This window comes from Centruroides sculpturatus, unplaced genomic scaffold (genome assembly GCF_000671375.1).
Source record: "Centruroides sculpturatus isolate CEXI.00-Female unplaced genomic scaffold, Cexi_2.0 scaffold553, whole genome shotgun sequence".
NCBI classification, from domain to species: Eukaryota; Metazoa; Arthropoda; class Arachnida; order Scorpiones; family Buthidae; genus Centruroides; species Centruroides sculpturatus.
The window spans coordinates 197,779-214,528 of NW_019384837.1; the positions used below are offsets into that span (position 1 = coordinate 197,779).

At 32.5% G+C, this 16,750-nt stretch overlaps 2 protein-coding genes and 1 pseudogene across 5 annotated transcripts in view; 1 reads left to right on the plus strand and 2 right to left on the minus strand.

The window, feature by feature from the left end:
• The window catches only part of LOC111630230 (transcription elongation factor B polypeptide 3-like), a 91,016-nt gene extending 80,733 nt beyond the window's left edge, over positions 1-10,283 (minus strand). Inside the window, exon 1 of the mRNA XM_023374296.1 lies at positions 10,078-10,283. The gene's annotated coding sequence lies outside the window, so the exon portion shown is untranslated. The remainder of the gene's footprint in view (positions 1-10,077) is intronic.
• On the minus strand, positions 1,729-3,382 carry LOC111630231 (annotated as a pseudogene).
• A 1,430-nt stretch (positions 10,284-11,713) lies between the features above and the next one.
• LOC111630236 overlaps positions 11,714-16,750 on the plus strand; it is a 42,449-nt gene continuing 37,412 nt past the window's right edge. Inside the window, exons 1-2 of one of the 4 annotated variants that reach the window (XM_023374305.1) lie at positions 11,714-11,860; positions 15,256-15,390. In XM_023374305.1, the coding sequence (XP_023230073.1) occupies positions 15,342-15,390 (49 nt within the window). In that variant the 5' untranslated portion in view covers positions 11,714-11,860; positions 15,256-15,341. Of the gene's footprint in view, positions 11,861-14,107; positions 14,382-15,255; positions 15,391-16,750 lie in introns of those variants that run through there. The other 3 variants (XM_023374304.1, XM_023374306.1, XM_023374307.1) reach the window with 3 other exon arrangements.

Genomic DNA, 16,750 nt, shown 5'->3' on the forward strand with positions numbered 1-16,750 from the left:
GCGAAAAATTTTTATCGCGATTTTAATGAGCCTTTGATAAGGCTCGATTAAGGCTTAATTGTTTTTTAATGGGAGTTTTTTATCAAATTTATTTCATGGTTCCTAAGTTGTAGCGCACGGATTTTCCTTCGGTAAAGTTATTTAAAGCTAGTTTCTGATGTCAAAAACGACCTCCGATAGTTTTTTAATTTTTTTAATTAATCGATTTTTTTATATATTAAATTAATTAATTGGGGGGTCGGAAATCGCAATTAAAATCTTAATTTTTTTAAAATATTTAAAAATATACGCGTCGCTCATATTCACCCTGCTTTAAACCCTTGTCCTTCCCAGACGTCTATGAGAATGCCCCGGGAAATCTGACTCCAGCTGTGTTCAAGGTCACCCAGCTGTGTAAACAATGACTCATTGGTGTTAAATTTCACAGAAAGGTGAGACAAAGGAAAATAAAATTTGAAGCTTTTTTTCAAAATTAACGCATTTCTTTCGTTTTTTTCAGTTTTAAGTATTTTTATGCATTTTTTATGCTTAATTACATCATAATTAATTACAGGCGATCGTTAAGGAATTAAAATTTAAATACACAAAGCATTTATTCATGTAAACACTCTGATAAAGAATAATATAAAATTTAACATACCTGGGTATTGATTGAAAAATAACCTTTCCTATTTCTAAATAATTCTGCATTTGTTCCAGGAGATGAAATTGGAATACCAGTACAATCTACAGCACCTATAACACCTGGAAACTTATTAAAAAATTTTACGATATTGCTGACTTTTCTATATTCCAGCATGGTCGATAGAAATGCGATGTACTTTTTTAAAGGCTCCCTAAAGCTTTACAGTTTTAATTATCCTACATACGCTTGATTTCGATGTTGAAATCAGTTCTCCTACTTCGTGATAAAAGTTTCCAGTGGCATAAAAACGTAAAGTAATCAATAACTGCAATAGAGGTGATATAGTATGGTTTCTTCTTGTATTATATGATGGCAAGAGGTGCTTGATTTCGTCACATACATGTATAACAGTTCTTTTAGATAGCCTATACCTTTCGATAAACAGTTGATTGTCAAACTTTTCAATAGGATTGGATCGATCACAAATTAATCGTCGAGAAATTCGAAAGTAATTTTGTATTATTTCGTTTTCATACACGTACTCTGCAAGGTAAGCCAAATCTTCCGCCATGTTTGCCAAGATTAGTACTTAGTCACCCGAATTTGGTGGATTAGTTACTAATGCCAGATTACGTCTAATCTTAGAATGGTGGAACGCAAAATCAGTAATCCTGTATTAGTGATAGTTGTTAATCCTGTGATTTGCCTAATCATCTGTTGGCTATGTGGTGAGAGACAGAGGCCAACATATCCAGTCGGATCACTGGATATGTTGGTCTCCATATGATGACACCAAAGAATAGAGGCGGCTTCGAGAAGACTCTGAGCCGCCTGTTCTTGACCGTGGCCTCCAAACTGGTGACTGACCCAGAAGTGGCCCACATCGTGGGCAACCTCAAGACGGGAATACACAAGGCTTGGATGGCATCACGGCCGAAATAGTACAAGTTCTGCTACAAATTCAACTGGACCTGTTCCATGTCTTATATCAGAAGTGTTTACGTCTGGGTCACTTCCCAGAGCAGTAAAAGTGGGCACGTCTTGTGTTAATTTGCAAGGGTAGGCGACCAAAGTACGAACCAAAGTCGTACAGACTTATAAGCTTATTGCCAGTCCTGCGGAAGGCAGGATCCTGTCAGACAGAATATACTATCACCTGGAACAGCGAGGGCTATTATACCCACACCAATATGGGTTCTGCCCATATCTAAAACAAGTGAATCATCCTTGCATAGTATAGCTATATTGTGGAGAACACCAGTAGCAACAATAATAACAAGTGATGTTTCTAGTTTAGTCTGAAGACCAAACCTTAGACAAGGCAATCTACTTTTCCATATTCCAAATAGTCTCTCTACTGTGTTTCTAATTTTAATATGAACAGCATTATATTTTACTTCTGCATTTGTTGTTGGGTTTAAAAGTGGTGTCATCAAATATGGTTTGCAGGGATAACCACCATCTCCTAGAAGATAGCGTGTGACAGGAGAAACTCTATTCTCAAATTTCAGACATAATTCTAGATTATTAAATATTGTAGAATCATGTACTGATACAGCCCATCTTGCTACTAAGTTTCTTAGTAGTAAATTAGCATCACTGACTACCTAAAAATATTAATTGAATGAAAGATCTAATATTTATATTTATGAAATATTGTAGAATCATGTACTGATCCAGCCCATCTTGCTACTAAGTTTCTTATTAGTAAATTAGCATCACTGACTACCTAAAAATAGTAATTGAATGAAAGATGCAATATTTATATTTATTAAAATTTAAATACATACAGAATTTATTCATGTAAACACTGATAAAGAATAATATAAAATTTAACATACCTGGGTATTGATTGAAAAATAACCTTTCCTATTTCTAAATAATTCTGCATTTGTTCCAGGAGATGAAATTGGAATACCAGTACAATCTACAGCACCTATAACACCTGGAAACTTATTAAAAAATTTTACGATATTGCTGACTTTTCTATATTCCAGCATGGTCGATAGAAATGCGATGTACTTTTTTAAAGGCTCCCTAAAGCTTTACAGTTTTAATTATCCTACATACGCTTGATTTCGATGTTGAAATCAGTTCTCCTACTTCGTGATAAAAGTTTCCAGTGGCATAAAAACGTAAAGTAATCAATAACTGCAATAGAGGTGATATAGTATGGTTTCTTCTTGTATTATATGATGGCAAGAGGTGCTTGATTTCGTCACATACATGTATAACAGTTCTTTTAGATAGCCTATACCTTTCGATAAACAGTTGATTGTCAAACTTTTCAATAGGATTGGATCGATCACAAATTAATCGTCGAGAAATTCGAAAGTAATTTTGTATTATTTCGTTTTCATACACGTACTCTGCAAGGTAAGCCAAATCTTCCGCCATGTTTGCCAAGATTAGTACTTAGTCACCCGAATTTGGTGGATTAGTTACTAATGCCAGATTACGTCTAATCTTAGAATGGTGGAACGCAAAATCAGTAATCCTGTATTAGTGATAGTTGTTAATCCTGTGATTTGCCTAATCATCTGTTGGCTATGTGGTGAGAGACAGAGGCCAACATATCCAGTCGGATCACTGGATATGTTGGTCTCCATATGATGACACCAAAGAATAGAGGCGGCTTCGAGAAGACTCTGAGCCGCCTGTTCTTGACCGTGGCCTCCAAACTGGTGACTGACCCAGAAGTGGCCCACATCGTGGGCAACCTCAAGACGGGAATACACAAGGCTTGGATGGCATCACGGCCGAAATAGTACAAGTTCTGCTACAAATTCAACTGGACCTGTTCCATGTCTTATATCAGAAGTGTTTACGTCTGGGTCACTTCCCAGAGCAGTAAAAGTGGGCACGTCTTGTGTTAATTTGCAAGGGTAGGCGACCAAAGTACGAACCAAAGTCGTACAGACTTATAAGCTTATTGCCAGTCCTGCGGAAGGCAGGATCCTGTCAGACAGAATATACTATCACCTGGAACAGCGAGGGCTATTATACCCACACCAATATGGGTTTTGCCTGGATGTTTCAACCTGCCAAGCTTTACATCGGACAGTCAGTCTGGTTTACGAGAACTGCCGGCAGGGTTACCACACATCCTTTGTTTCAATGGACGTCGCGGGGGCGTTTGATAATGTCTAGTGGCCATCCATTGTGAGTGAAGTGTAGAAGACAAACCAACCGACCACCCTCTTTTTGCTTGTCAGGAGTTTCCTGAGCAACCGTATGGTTGAGTATCACATCCCAAGCGGTAGATTCATCACGAGACTGAAGAGGCGTTGTTCCCAGGGGTCATGCATAGGGCCCCTCGTTTGGAACGTTCTTGCAGACACAGTGCTGGACTTGTCATGTCAGACAATGTACAGCTTCAGACTTAGGCGGACAACCTGTTGCTAGTAGATGCGATATTTGCGGCATTAGATGATGCGATATTAGTTGAGATTTGCGGCAACAAAGCAATAGAACAACTCGTTCGCTGGGAGAGCTGCACAAGCTATCTTTCAGCCCTGAGAAATCAGAAGCCCTAATGGTGGCCTGGGCGGGAGTACTGAGGGCGAGGCACGAACGGCAAGTTGACCTGAGATGGGTCCGAGGTCACATCAGAATCCAGGGCAATGAGTGCGCTGGCTGCCTGGCCAAGGAGGCGGCCAGGGGCCCATTTGTAACTCGGATGGTCGATCCAGTGGCGTACCGTGGATGTCAGCCGCCCGGGGCGGAGGAAAATTTCGTCCCACCTATTTAGGTATTTCAATTTAAAAGACCAAAATTCAGTTTTGTGACAGAACAAGCAATGAAAAATTCGGTGGTAGTGCAGTGACCTGTTTAAAATAGTTCTATTGGATATTAGTGGTGTATATGAACACGAATGAATCGTACAAGCAAGAAAAAAGAAAAAAAAAAAGGTCAACAGGTTTCGCAGGATTTCCTCGGATGAAAATATTACTAGTTCACCAGGACGGCGAGCCGATTCCCGGACTGTCCAGACGATAGCACTATCGTAGGTGCGATGCAAGTATAGATTAGGACAGGGGTCGGCAACCTTTTGAGTCGGAAGAGCCAAAAATTACAATTTACAAAATTTCAAAGTTTTTAAAGAGCCACAAAATTTTTTCTTGCCAACAATAAATAGTACGCGCATAAATAAAGTTTTTTGATAAAAAAGACCAATTTATTTATTCATAAGAAAAAATATCTATTTATTCATATATAAGTAGTGTTTTTCACAACAAATTAGGTAATATATATATATATGGCATTATTAGATAATTACTTATTATTTAATAAATAATTTAGACACGAAACACTGTTTGTCTCACTCTCCCACGTACTGATTAACTATAAGTACAGTACATAGTTTCGTCCTGATAAACACGGACTTGTCAGAACGTGTTTATCACGACGCAGTCTGCACATTTTAGTTTTTTTTTTTTTTTTAATTTTGGCAAATATTAGATACTTAGTTTACGAGTAAAGGTGTTATGCCCAGCTATGCCGAAATCAATGAAAATTGCCAAACATATAAACAATCTAAAACTGCAAATATCTACCTACTTTGATCCTCGGAGTTCGAAAATAGGTTTATTAAATAACAATTTATAGGTACTTACACTTATAATTATTATTTTAACGCTAATTTTTAAATAATAAAAGCTATAAAATAGATAAATAATAAAATAGGTAATTTATTGAATATATATTTTAATAAAAACACTTTCGCGGTAATATCCAACAGTAGTACTTAGTTTCTTTTTTGACAATTCTTATTGACTTCAAAAAAGTAGTTAGATATCTTATTTGGAAAAAATATGTATAGTATGTATTTTAAAAATATAATAATTATTATGTTACCTATCTTTACTTCGTTTTATTATTATTATTATATATATGTACATACATAACTTTGAGAAGATAATTTACTTCTTTACTCGAAACAACAAACTATACGTCACAGTCAAAGCACTGGTGAATACGCCAAATTGTCTTGCGTCGAAAGCGAATTAAACCTCATAGAAACATCCGACGACGGCGTCATTCGAGAGCTTCCGACGGACTGACGACAGTGACGACGCGTGTCACGGGGGAGGGGTGCGGTGAAAAGCGAGTACAAGTGGCTGAGAGATAGAATTGGTGCCTAATCCTCGTTAATCGATTCAGAACGATTTTTAAATGTTTTTTTTTTTTTTGATAAAATAAATAATATTTGCGTATGGAACTAAAGAGCCGCAACTTCACATCCAAAGAGCCGCAGGTTGCCGACCCCTGGATTAGGATGTTTCAAATTTTTACAAGATATTATTATTATTTATTGTGAAATTTTGCCGCCCCCTAAAAAGTGCCGCCCCCACTACGGTACGCCACTGGGTCGATCCCTAGGCCTCCTACATAAAAGGTACTCTACTGCAAAGATCTAACATACTGGAAAGACAGCTGGACTCAAAGTACGATAGGTAAGTTAACTTACGCCTTCATGCCTGAAGTTAGCCGAACTCCAGTCAGTTGCGATTGGTATAAGATGCAAATACTGAGTGGACATGGGAAGTGTCCCCACTTCAAGTCGAGGTTTGGACAAGGAGATGGTTGCGGCTCCTGTGGGTGTTCTCGCAGTGACGCGAGAACACAGTCAAGAGGACAGTCAAGAGTCGGTAAGAGTCAAGTCTCGGTAAGAGGACAGTCAAGCACTACATGCTTGACTGTCCTCTTACCGAGGACTTCCACAGGACGGTCGGTGACATCGATTGGTCTCAGCTTTCCAAGCTGGTACTTCGAACGCTAGCAGCGGGTAAAGGAAACATAATGAGACCAAAGGAATTGATGGGAATTGTACCAGGTCTTTTCGACGTATAATTCAAAGCGTCACACTAGGCCGGCCCACTTTCTAGAAGAGGGCCGTTTGAGGCGACGTCCCGAGTGGACGACCAGCTGATTAGACATATTGGGACTTGCATCCTCATCGTGTTAATGACCATGCATGAGCCAGCCTTTCTTTGGTAGAGGACTCACAGTGCTGAGCAACTGCACCAAAACTGTATCACAAAGTAAGAGGATCAGGCTCGAGAGCGAGGAAGGCTGGTCCTTATTGGGTTGTACTGCCAGAGTGGAACATTTACCATGGTCCGGTCATATAGTTCAGACACCACAGTGATTACTCTACTCTGTATTGAAACTGTATTTTAACTTTGTATGGTAGTTTGGTGGAACAGAGACTCCAACTGTAGAGTTGTGATATAAGGATCACCCCCAAAAAATTCCAGAATCTAATCCGACCCATTTGGATTCGATTTCGGGTCCCCAGGACAGTAGACTATCACCTTAACTGCTCGGCCATCCGGCCGTCTATGCCGCTGTCTGTTCCTCATAAATTTCCTTACAATTGATGAATCGGTGAAAACTGTGCTATCTCCATTTTCTTAAATTGGAACCCCCGTTTTTATTGCATATATGGTTCCGCATAAAAAAAACAAGCAAACTTATCTGAAACATTTTTTTCACCGAAAGATGCACTTATGAACATTTGAACTTGTAAATGGCCATCATATTGTGCGCGCTCATATCTATGCATATCTGAAGTTCATTGAAAAAAATCCAGCAACAAATTGTTTTACTTTCCTGGCAACATTTGATGGCTCCATCTGTTACGATATTTTATTAAAAAAACTTTTTATATTTTTAATTATTTTAAAGTGACAAAATCTTCATTTTAAGAGTAGGGATGGGCTTCATAAAAAATTCTAAATGCTAATAACGAGTAAAATCTCATTAAGTCAGACCTTACTCGAGATATGACATAATCCCTTTATCGCCCCAACCCGAGGGTTGGGAAACAATTTGTTGCTGGATTTTTTTCAATGAACTTCAGATATGCATAGATATGAGCGCGCACAATATGATGGCCATGTACAAGTTCAAATGTTCATAACCTTTAACCACCAAAATTTAATAGCATCAATCCCCCTAATAAAGAAGCCTTCTTGCAAAATTTCAGAAATTTTCAACAAAAAGCAAAAGAGTTGAGCTTCAAAGAGGGTGAACAAAATTGTGCTACAAAGACATACACTAACATCCATACATACTGAAATTAATCCTGAATTTTTTTGTATTTCTCGACGTTTGAGTTCAAAAATATAAAATTTCAGTAGCTGAGTGAATAAAACCATTGATCATAATTACACTGGTCGTGGGTTTGCGCCTTTCCAACCATGTGGAGTTTTCCGAGTTTTTACACGTTTGTAAAATCTAAATAGGGGCCAGTTTGCTGTAAGAATCTTCTCGGGAGGCATTGCCGTAATCAAGTAAACCAAGGTATGGCGGGTCACTTAAAAATTCAAAAACCTATAACTTCTGATAGGTGGATCTTTCAGAAAAAATGTTTCAGATAAAAGTTTGATTTTTTATGTAGAATCATAATATTCAATAAAATTGGGAGTTCTCAATTAAGAAAATGAAATATCAAACGAACAGCCGGATTCCTTTATCGGGCTATCAAGACTAAATAATTACTAAGTAATTTGGCAGAAGGTAGACGGTTACGCTGCCATCTCTTGTTAAATTTAATAATTAGAAATAAATAAATTAATTACAGTAGAGCAACGATAATCTGAATCAATTGGGAATTGGGGTTGTGCTTGGAAAATTGATTTTTCGGATAACCGATTATGTACGAAAAAAAATATTAACCTATCCCATGTTGAAATTCGTTCAAATCCCGACACATCCTTACGTACCCTCTCATAGTGCGTCAGTGCTGCCAGCTAAAACACGCACACCAACAAAAATAATATTGAGTAGCCTAAGACATAACCAAAGATTGCGACGCCACAGCACCAGCGAAAATTTAAATTTGCTGACTGGAAAGCTTTCGGTTAATTGACGTTTCGGTTGATCGACATTCGGATAATCGATGCTCTATTGTATTTATTTATTTTTAATTATAATTTATTTACTTTATTTATTAATTATAATTATAATTATAATTTATTTGTAATTATAATAATTTACATAAATAATTTATTTATTTGTAATTATTAAATTTAACAAGAGATGGCAGCGTAACCGTCTACCTTCTGCCAAATTACTTAGTAATTATTTAGTCTTGATAGCCCGATAAAGGAATCCGGCTGTTCGTTTGATATTTCATTTTCTTAATTGAGAACTCCCAATTTTATTGAATATTATGATTCTACATAAAAAATCANTAAATTTATTAATTTTAATTATTAAATTTAACAAGATCATTTAAAAGGCATGCTTCAATTTTTTTTAATAAGTGGACTTTTACCAATTAAATCTTATATGTACTGTACAGTACGTACTGTACAGTATATTTATTAACATTCACCTCCATTCTATTCGGAACGGAATAATTAACAAATTATTCACGAAATTAGCAGCAAGTTCTGTAAAATGATAAGTTTGACTTCAACATCTCGTGCACGAAAAATTAATTATGTAATTACAGAAAATGCTTTAAAAATTGTTGTTTAAATTAAAAAATTCACCTCCGTTATATTCACCCCTCTCACAAGCATGTTGTGAGGAAGGCGAATGCAACGTGATGTAGTTGAACTGAAAATATATTTAGTTTTTGCTGTAAAACAGAAACAACTATTTTGGGGCCTAATATTTCAATTAAAGGAAATAAAAACCTATAAATATACATTATAATTTATTGTTGAAACATAATTCAACAACAAAACAAACGTTTAATGAATGGGACGGGCGGGTTGGCCGGATAATCGAGCCTGACAGCTGGTGAGAGTCTACTGTTTTGAGGGACTATCGAGAACGAATCTGAATGGGTCGGAAAACTCCCGTGAATTTTTTCAGGTTCGTCCGTATATGTCGAACCCCCTTTCTCATCACCCAGCTGCCCCATTCTTGGCTTGGCTGAACCCATAGTGGAATTGATTTAAAAAGGGCTCATTTTAGTGCCCACAGAGAGGAAAAAGTTTTTAAAAATGTACATGAACGAATAATATATAATAATTAAGTTTAAATAATTGATTAGCCTCTCGATGCATACGGAGAGTAATTTAAGTCCAGTACACAAAGTGCAAGACGTTATCAGTTGTGCCGGCAGGATTTCTGCATAATTTGACATTTTAATGACAATTAAAGATAAATGAAATCAGCATTTTTTAAAAATAATTTTGAGTTTTATGCGACACGCTATTTTAATTTGTAGATATTCTTAAGGAGGATCGTCAATTTTCTGTTTATTTTAGTTAACAGTTTTGCAATACATTACGCAAATAACAACTTGCAAAATAAACTATATTTTCATATATAATTTTTCATTTAATCACATTAATATTACATTCCTTCGCCATGGCACTATTTCTTCATAAAAAATATTCTTTGAAGATCACTTATGTAAATAAATTGCCGTTTTCTGACTCTAAACTGAACTTAGATAAATACTGATAAAATTAAGTCAAAGTACTAACCTTCCAACCAAAATTCCGTATATAGTTCCTTATCATGTTTCGAATAATATTGAACTGTGAAACTTGAAAATATTTCTTATTAAAATATTTAACAGACGTAGCTCAGCAAATAACTAGATTATCATAACGCACCTTTTATGTTGCCGAGATAGTTTTATTGAAAACTAACGTTTTTGGCCTATTCCAAAGGCCATCCTCAGGTTGAACCAGAGAATTGGAGCATTGGCGTTCCAAAAATAGAATACATATATTTAAATTAAAAAATTGTCCACGGAAAAAAAAACAACAGAAAAATAATATATATAAATATAAAATAAAAACAAAGTCAGATATAGTAATAAAAATAAAAATCCACTAATAATACTTTGAACAAACATTAAAAACCTTAATGAATTATTAAGGTATATTGATAAAACATGCAATTATAAACTAAGGTATAAATTATGAGTTCGTGGCAAACTTTTGAACCAGAAAATTGAATTGCCGATGTTCCAATTCTCTGGTTCAACCTGAGGATGGTGTATTCCATAGGCCATCCTCAGGTTGAAATAAAACTATCTCGGCAACATAACAGGTGTGTTATGATAATATTAAAACTCCAAATCGGCATTTTTACTTTCCTGTTATATATAACAGGGGAAAAGTATGGTAATCGGTCAAAAAATGACCCCAAGATTTTTACATTTTTGGACTCAGAAAACCTTGAAACGTTGAGAAATGCAAAAAACTTCGGAATTTTTTCTGTATGCATGGATGTGTGGGAGCCAAGATTTTCTTCACCTACTTTGAAACTTAATAATTCCTGTACTTTTTTCGAAATTTTCTGAAATTTTGCAGGGAGATTTGTGTATTTGGGGAATTGATTCTGTTAAAGTTTGGTGGTTAAAAGACGGGGGACAAGGAGATACAGGCCAGGGGTCGTGCGACTTCTCAAATAGAGTCGGACTTAATGACAATTTTACTCGTTATTAACATTAAAAAGTCATCTCTACCTTCAAAATTAAGGTTTTTGCTATTTTATAAAAATTAAAAATATAAAAAGTTTATTTTAAATAAAATATCATAACAGATGGCGTCACACGCAGTTTTAAATGTTGTTGAAAAAGTTAAGCAACTTGTTGCTACATTTTTTAAATTTAACTTTTAAAATAAGCTTTTTGTTTAATTAATAATATACCGTGACGGAGGTGAACGTATTTTTTCTAATCCGTAATTACAGTATTTATTTTTTTATTATGCATAAACTTTACTGCTACTGGCGAAAACATGAAGAGTAGATTAAACTTTCAGAATACTATACATCTTTGTTTCAGTGACTAAGTTAAAAAATTGACTTTACTATGAGTTTCAAATTAATTCTCTTTAAATTTTCGCCGGTATACAAAATAAAGGAAATTTAAAATTGTTTCTTAAATACTTTAATTATAAATGTTACATTTATAATTAAACTATTGAATAAATGTTTAAATATACAATACTTAGAAGATATTTAAATATAAAAGTTATATTTAAATAGCATTGAAAATAAAAAATTATACTTAAAATATAATTTAAAGACTTTTTATTATTTAAAAATTAAATTATTCTTAATATATTAAAATGATATAACCATTATTAATAAACATCATTATAACAGATGGCGTTGTGGAAACAAATCTAAGATGGCGGCAGCGAGTCTCTTCGATACTGGACGTAGAGAATGGAAGATGTATGTTAGGTGATGCCTGTTTTATAACAGGCAAAAAAGACGAATAATTCCGATTCAGGATTTATGTGTGCGTAAGTACGTTATATTTATATCACTTAATTTTTTGCATTAATATACTTTATGGTTTTGATAAAGATTTTAATGCATATTTTTTTTATATAAAAAATAATTTATATTTAAAATTAAATTAAAATGATTTAATTCTTAGTAATATGTGTACGAAATCTAAAGAGAAGATGCTTGTCTTTATCATCATCCAAAATACACTGGTGACATATTAGTCTGGTATTTTTGCATGGTGACTTTTTAAAACGTGATAATTGTAGAAGAAATAAAATTTTTATTGCTTAATCATGTTTAGGTATTGCATAAATTGCTTAAAATTCCAATTGGCCTACATGTAAATCTCATTATTGCATCCATTGTATTGAATAAAGTGCGAGTCATACGATGAATATGTAAAAGATGTAATAACTCGTAATTCATTTCCGTGATTCACATTAAAAACAACACATAATTATCTTTAGCCACATTTAAATATCATGCCACTTCATAAAACTGTTAAAATTTCAAATGTCAGAATTGAAATCGCAACGTGTATGGAATTTTCGGAGAAACTTCGATAAGATAGCTTTTATCATAGTAAAAGTATTCCGAAAGTAAAACCGAGATATGTCAGAAAACAAAGCATTACTTATTAAAATATTTTCTTAACATTTAACAATAAATAAATTAGTAATTGGCACTCACCAGATTGTTGTTAATAATTGAGTTACGAATTGAGAAAACATATTTTACGCTTGGAAAGATGTATCGAAATAATCATTGAATGGGACTCATAACACGCTTTTTAGTCACAAAAAAAGAAAGTTTTTCGAGAAAGGACATTTTAAAAAATCGATAAGAAATAAACTTATCGAAGAAAAATTTTTATAATTTCTTATATTTTCATTATGTAATGCAAATAGAAATGTAAATTCTAATGTCTATTTTTATATCTTGGTTTACTTTCTGGTATGTTATTGCCAAACTAAATACGTTCAAGAGATAACCAAGTTACAAAGATCATTTCTATGTTTTCTCTGCGTAATACATGATATTACTCAACGTAAATATATAAATAACGTTATTAATTCATTAAAATTTATAAAATTCTACTATATTTTGAAATTCTCTACAATCCAGATTATTTAATCCAATCTGAATTAGTTGAGTATTTTTTAAAGTAACATTTTAAAATTTAAGGAAAAATCAATAACGCTAAACGCTCATTATTCCCGCAATTCGGATAAGTTTTATCGCTCGACCAGTCGATAAAAGCCATGAAAAATAAAATTCTCATCGTAACTTTTGCAAATTGTAATCTGCTAGTGCAATTTCGCAAACTTTTTCTTATATTTTTCAATCGATAAACATTGATAGACTGTAAAGGAAAAGAATTATCCGCAATCGAATTTTGTCGATGCGAAATTCCGATATGAATCTAAACAAAGCTTGCCTTTTTTTTTTTTTTTTTTAATTCAGATTGTAGAGATTTATTTTTATTTTTTAAAACTTTAGTTACGATTATGGCAGAAGCAGAATTCATTCAAAGTACCAACGATAAAAATCTACTCATTCTCCACATTTAGTATGGTTGGTTTTGCATCAAAGCGGATTAAAGAGGTTAGTCGGATAGGAATAATAATACTGGGCGTGTCTGGAATAGAAATGATTCCTTTACTTGACGTGGCATGATTTATTGCTATTAAAATAGAAAAAATAACACGTAATCGACAGATGCATTAAAAATTTAAGCGATCTAACTTTACGCGAAACTCACTCAGAATCCGCGTTTTGATAGATTGGAGTACGTGATTTATTAATTTTTAACGGCTTAATTCGATGTTTAAAACATCCAAGAGAGAGCGGAAAAAATATTATTAAATCATTTTCTACTGCTACAGCTATATAAGATACTTTTAAAAGTGTCCAGTCACTGCTCTCTTGGTCAAGCATATATCAAGTATTTTGGGAGACGTCGCACGTTGGCGTTTTTTGTAGGAAACGTGCTAAATTTTACGTGAAAATTATTATTTAACGAATGAAAAACGAGTACCTTTATTCATTAAACTATTCGCAATGTTGTTAAATAAGAATTTCAACTGAATATAAATTTGATTAACGGTAACTGCTAATAATGCGAGATGTTTCGGCAGATGGATATCCACAAACATCTGCCATGTAGATGTTTCAGTAGTAGTTTGTCTATTAATCAGTTTTTCTTTCTTTTACAAAGTTATAATAAATCGAAAACCTATATTTTATATACGATTTCGATTTATTATAACTTTGTTTTAGCTGTTAAATAACAGTTTCCCGACAATCCCGGTAAAACAGATTTTGTAGAATAGGTGTAAACAGGATGGTATATGAAATTTTATAGTAGATTTTTATTTTGGTGTGCGTATATATATATATTTTTTTATTTTAATCGATATGTATTCAATATTTCTTATTCTTACTGTAATAATATCGGGTATTTAGTCAGATGTTTTATTGTTTTCCTAGTTTGAATAATGGTAACGTTCCGAGTTGTTAGCGATGCGATGAATCGGTAAAGATTAACTTATTATTTCTTAGAATTTAGAGCAAAATTATATAAGCATTTGTATCAAATATGTTCGTTTTTTTTTTATGCTATAAGTGGCTTCTGCGATGATTTTTATAAATTATAGCGGTAAAAATGATTTGTTTGCGTTCGTTTTTTTTTTAATTTCGCTTCCGAACATTAAACATCCGTCAGTTTTTCTAGTGATGAAATTATTACAGTAGTAGCATTGTTCTTTAAATTACTTGACCTATTTAAAATAGTAATGGTTGGTAGATTGTTGGAATTATTAAATTAATTCACACTCATTCTGCTGATGTATTCTTGATTATGTCCGCAAAAATCACTTATAGTACATACATTTTCAGATTATAAAATATTTGAAAGTGGGCATTTGTAATGAATCAATTATAGCATTAATACCAGAATTCTATTACAGTATTATTATGTCTAATTAGGAAAAACTGTTATGTATGTTTTTTGGCATGCCATATGGAATATCTTAAAGAGAGATTTTAAAAATTCTGTACTGAGTAATAGGCTTTTAAAAATTTAGTTTTAATATAGATGTATATAACCATATCTAATTACTCATGGCTAAAATTTTTTAAAAATTATAGTAATTATAATAAACATATTGTTGTAATATCTAATTAAAGAATACNTATCTTAAATACATAATGAAAGTGCTTAAAAAATTCTTATTAAATGCTTTGAATAAGATAAATTCAATTTATTAATGAAAGTAATTAAAGAATATCAGATTAGCACTTGTAAGATTTTTTTAATGTGTTTGATAATGCAAAGAATGTAATATAAGATATTGAAAAATAAATATGATAAGATTTTATTTATTTTTCTGGCTTCTTTGACTTACCAGTATTCTACCTGAGATTGGAAGAAAGAAAAGAATGAAAGAATTTCTCTTTTTGTTTTACTTTACTTGGTGGATGCAATTTGCTTAGTATGTTGAGGAGAATTTTAAGATTATGCCTAATTCTACTTATTTCAAATAGTAAGTATAAGTAAATATATATTTTCTAGGTTTAAAATTTTATAAATTTTCTTAATATTTATATAATGAAGTTATATTTAAATTATAAATATATAATGATTACTTTAGCTAATCTGTGATAGTTTAAAAAGACTATCCTGAGTAATAGGCTTTTAAAAATTTAGTTTTAATATAGATGTATATAACCATATCTAATTACTCATGGCTAAAAATTTTTTAAAAATTATAGTAATTATAATAAACATATTGTTGTAATATCTAATTAAAGAATACACATGTAGGAGATTATTTAATTACTAAATTACATCATAATTATGATAAGAAATCTTTATTGATTTCATTGAGAAAAATCATTACTGTTTCCTGTTTAATTAATTTTAGAGTGGGTTTATCAGCAGTTACTTTTAGAAAGATATAGTGCTTTTTTTTCTAAAAATAACAATTGTTATGTAACATTAAAAAATTATGTATAGTTTTTTAAAGACATTTAATGTTTTACATAATAATTTGAAATGTAAATTCTAATGTCTCTTTTTATATGTTGGACAAAGAACCGGTATGTTATTGCCAAACTAAATACGTTCAAGAGATAACCAAGTTACAAAGATCATTTCTATGTTTTCTCTGCGTAATACATGATATTACTCAACGTAAATATATAAATAACGTTATTAATTCATTAAAATTTATAAAATTCTACTATATTTTGAAATTCTCTACAATCCAGATTATTTAATCCAATCTGAATTAGTTGAGTATTTTTTAAAGTAACATTTTAAAATTTAAGGAAAAATCAATAACGCTAAACGCTCATTATTCCCGCAATTCGGATAAGTTTTATCGCTCGACCAGTCGATAAAAGCCATGAAAAATAAAATTCTCATCGTAACTTTTGCAAATTGTAATCTGCTAGTGCAATTTCGCAAACTTTTTCTTATATTTTTCAATCGATAAACATTGATAGACTGTAAAGGAAAAGAATTATCCGCAATCGAATTTTGTCGATGCAAAATTCCGATATGAATCTAAACAAAGCTTGCCTTTTTTTTTTTTTTTTTTTATCAGATCATCATATTTCTTTGTGATATGGTTCAAAAACAATTCTAATGTCTTATTTCATCACTTCTTTAACCTCAACTGTTATTCCAAACATATATTGGGGTCGTTTGACCTGCAGGGTTAAGTCTGATATATCTTGTTACAGTATTGGTATGTTTTTGATACTAGATGTTGCTATGCATCATAATGTTTATATTAAAACAAACTTTCAAAATATAATTTTTTTGTTTTTATATTTTTCAATATATTTATTTTGTTTGTACAAAATAAAGAAATAATTTTTAACGATACAATAGTCTTC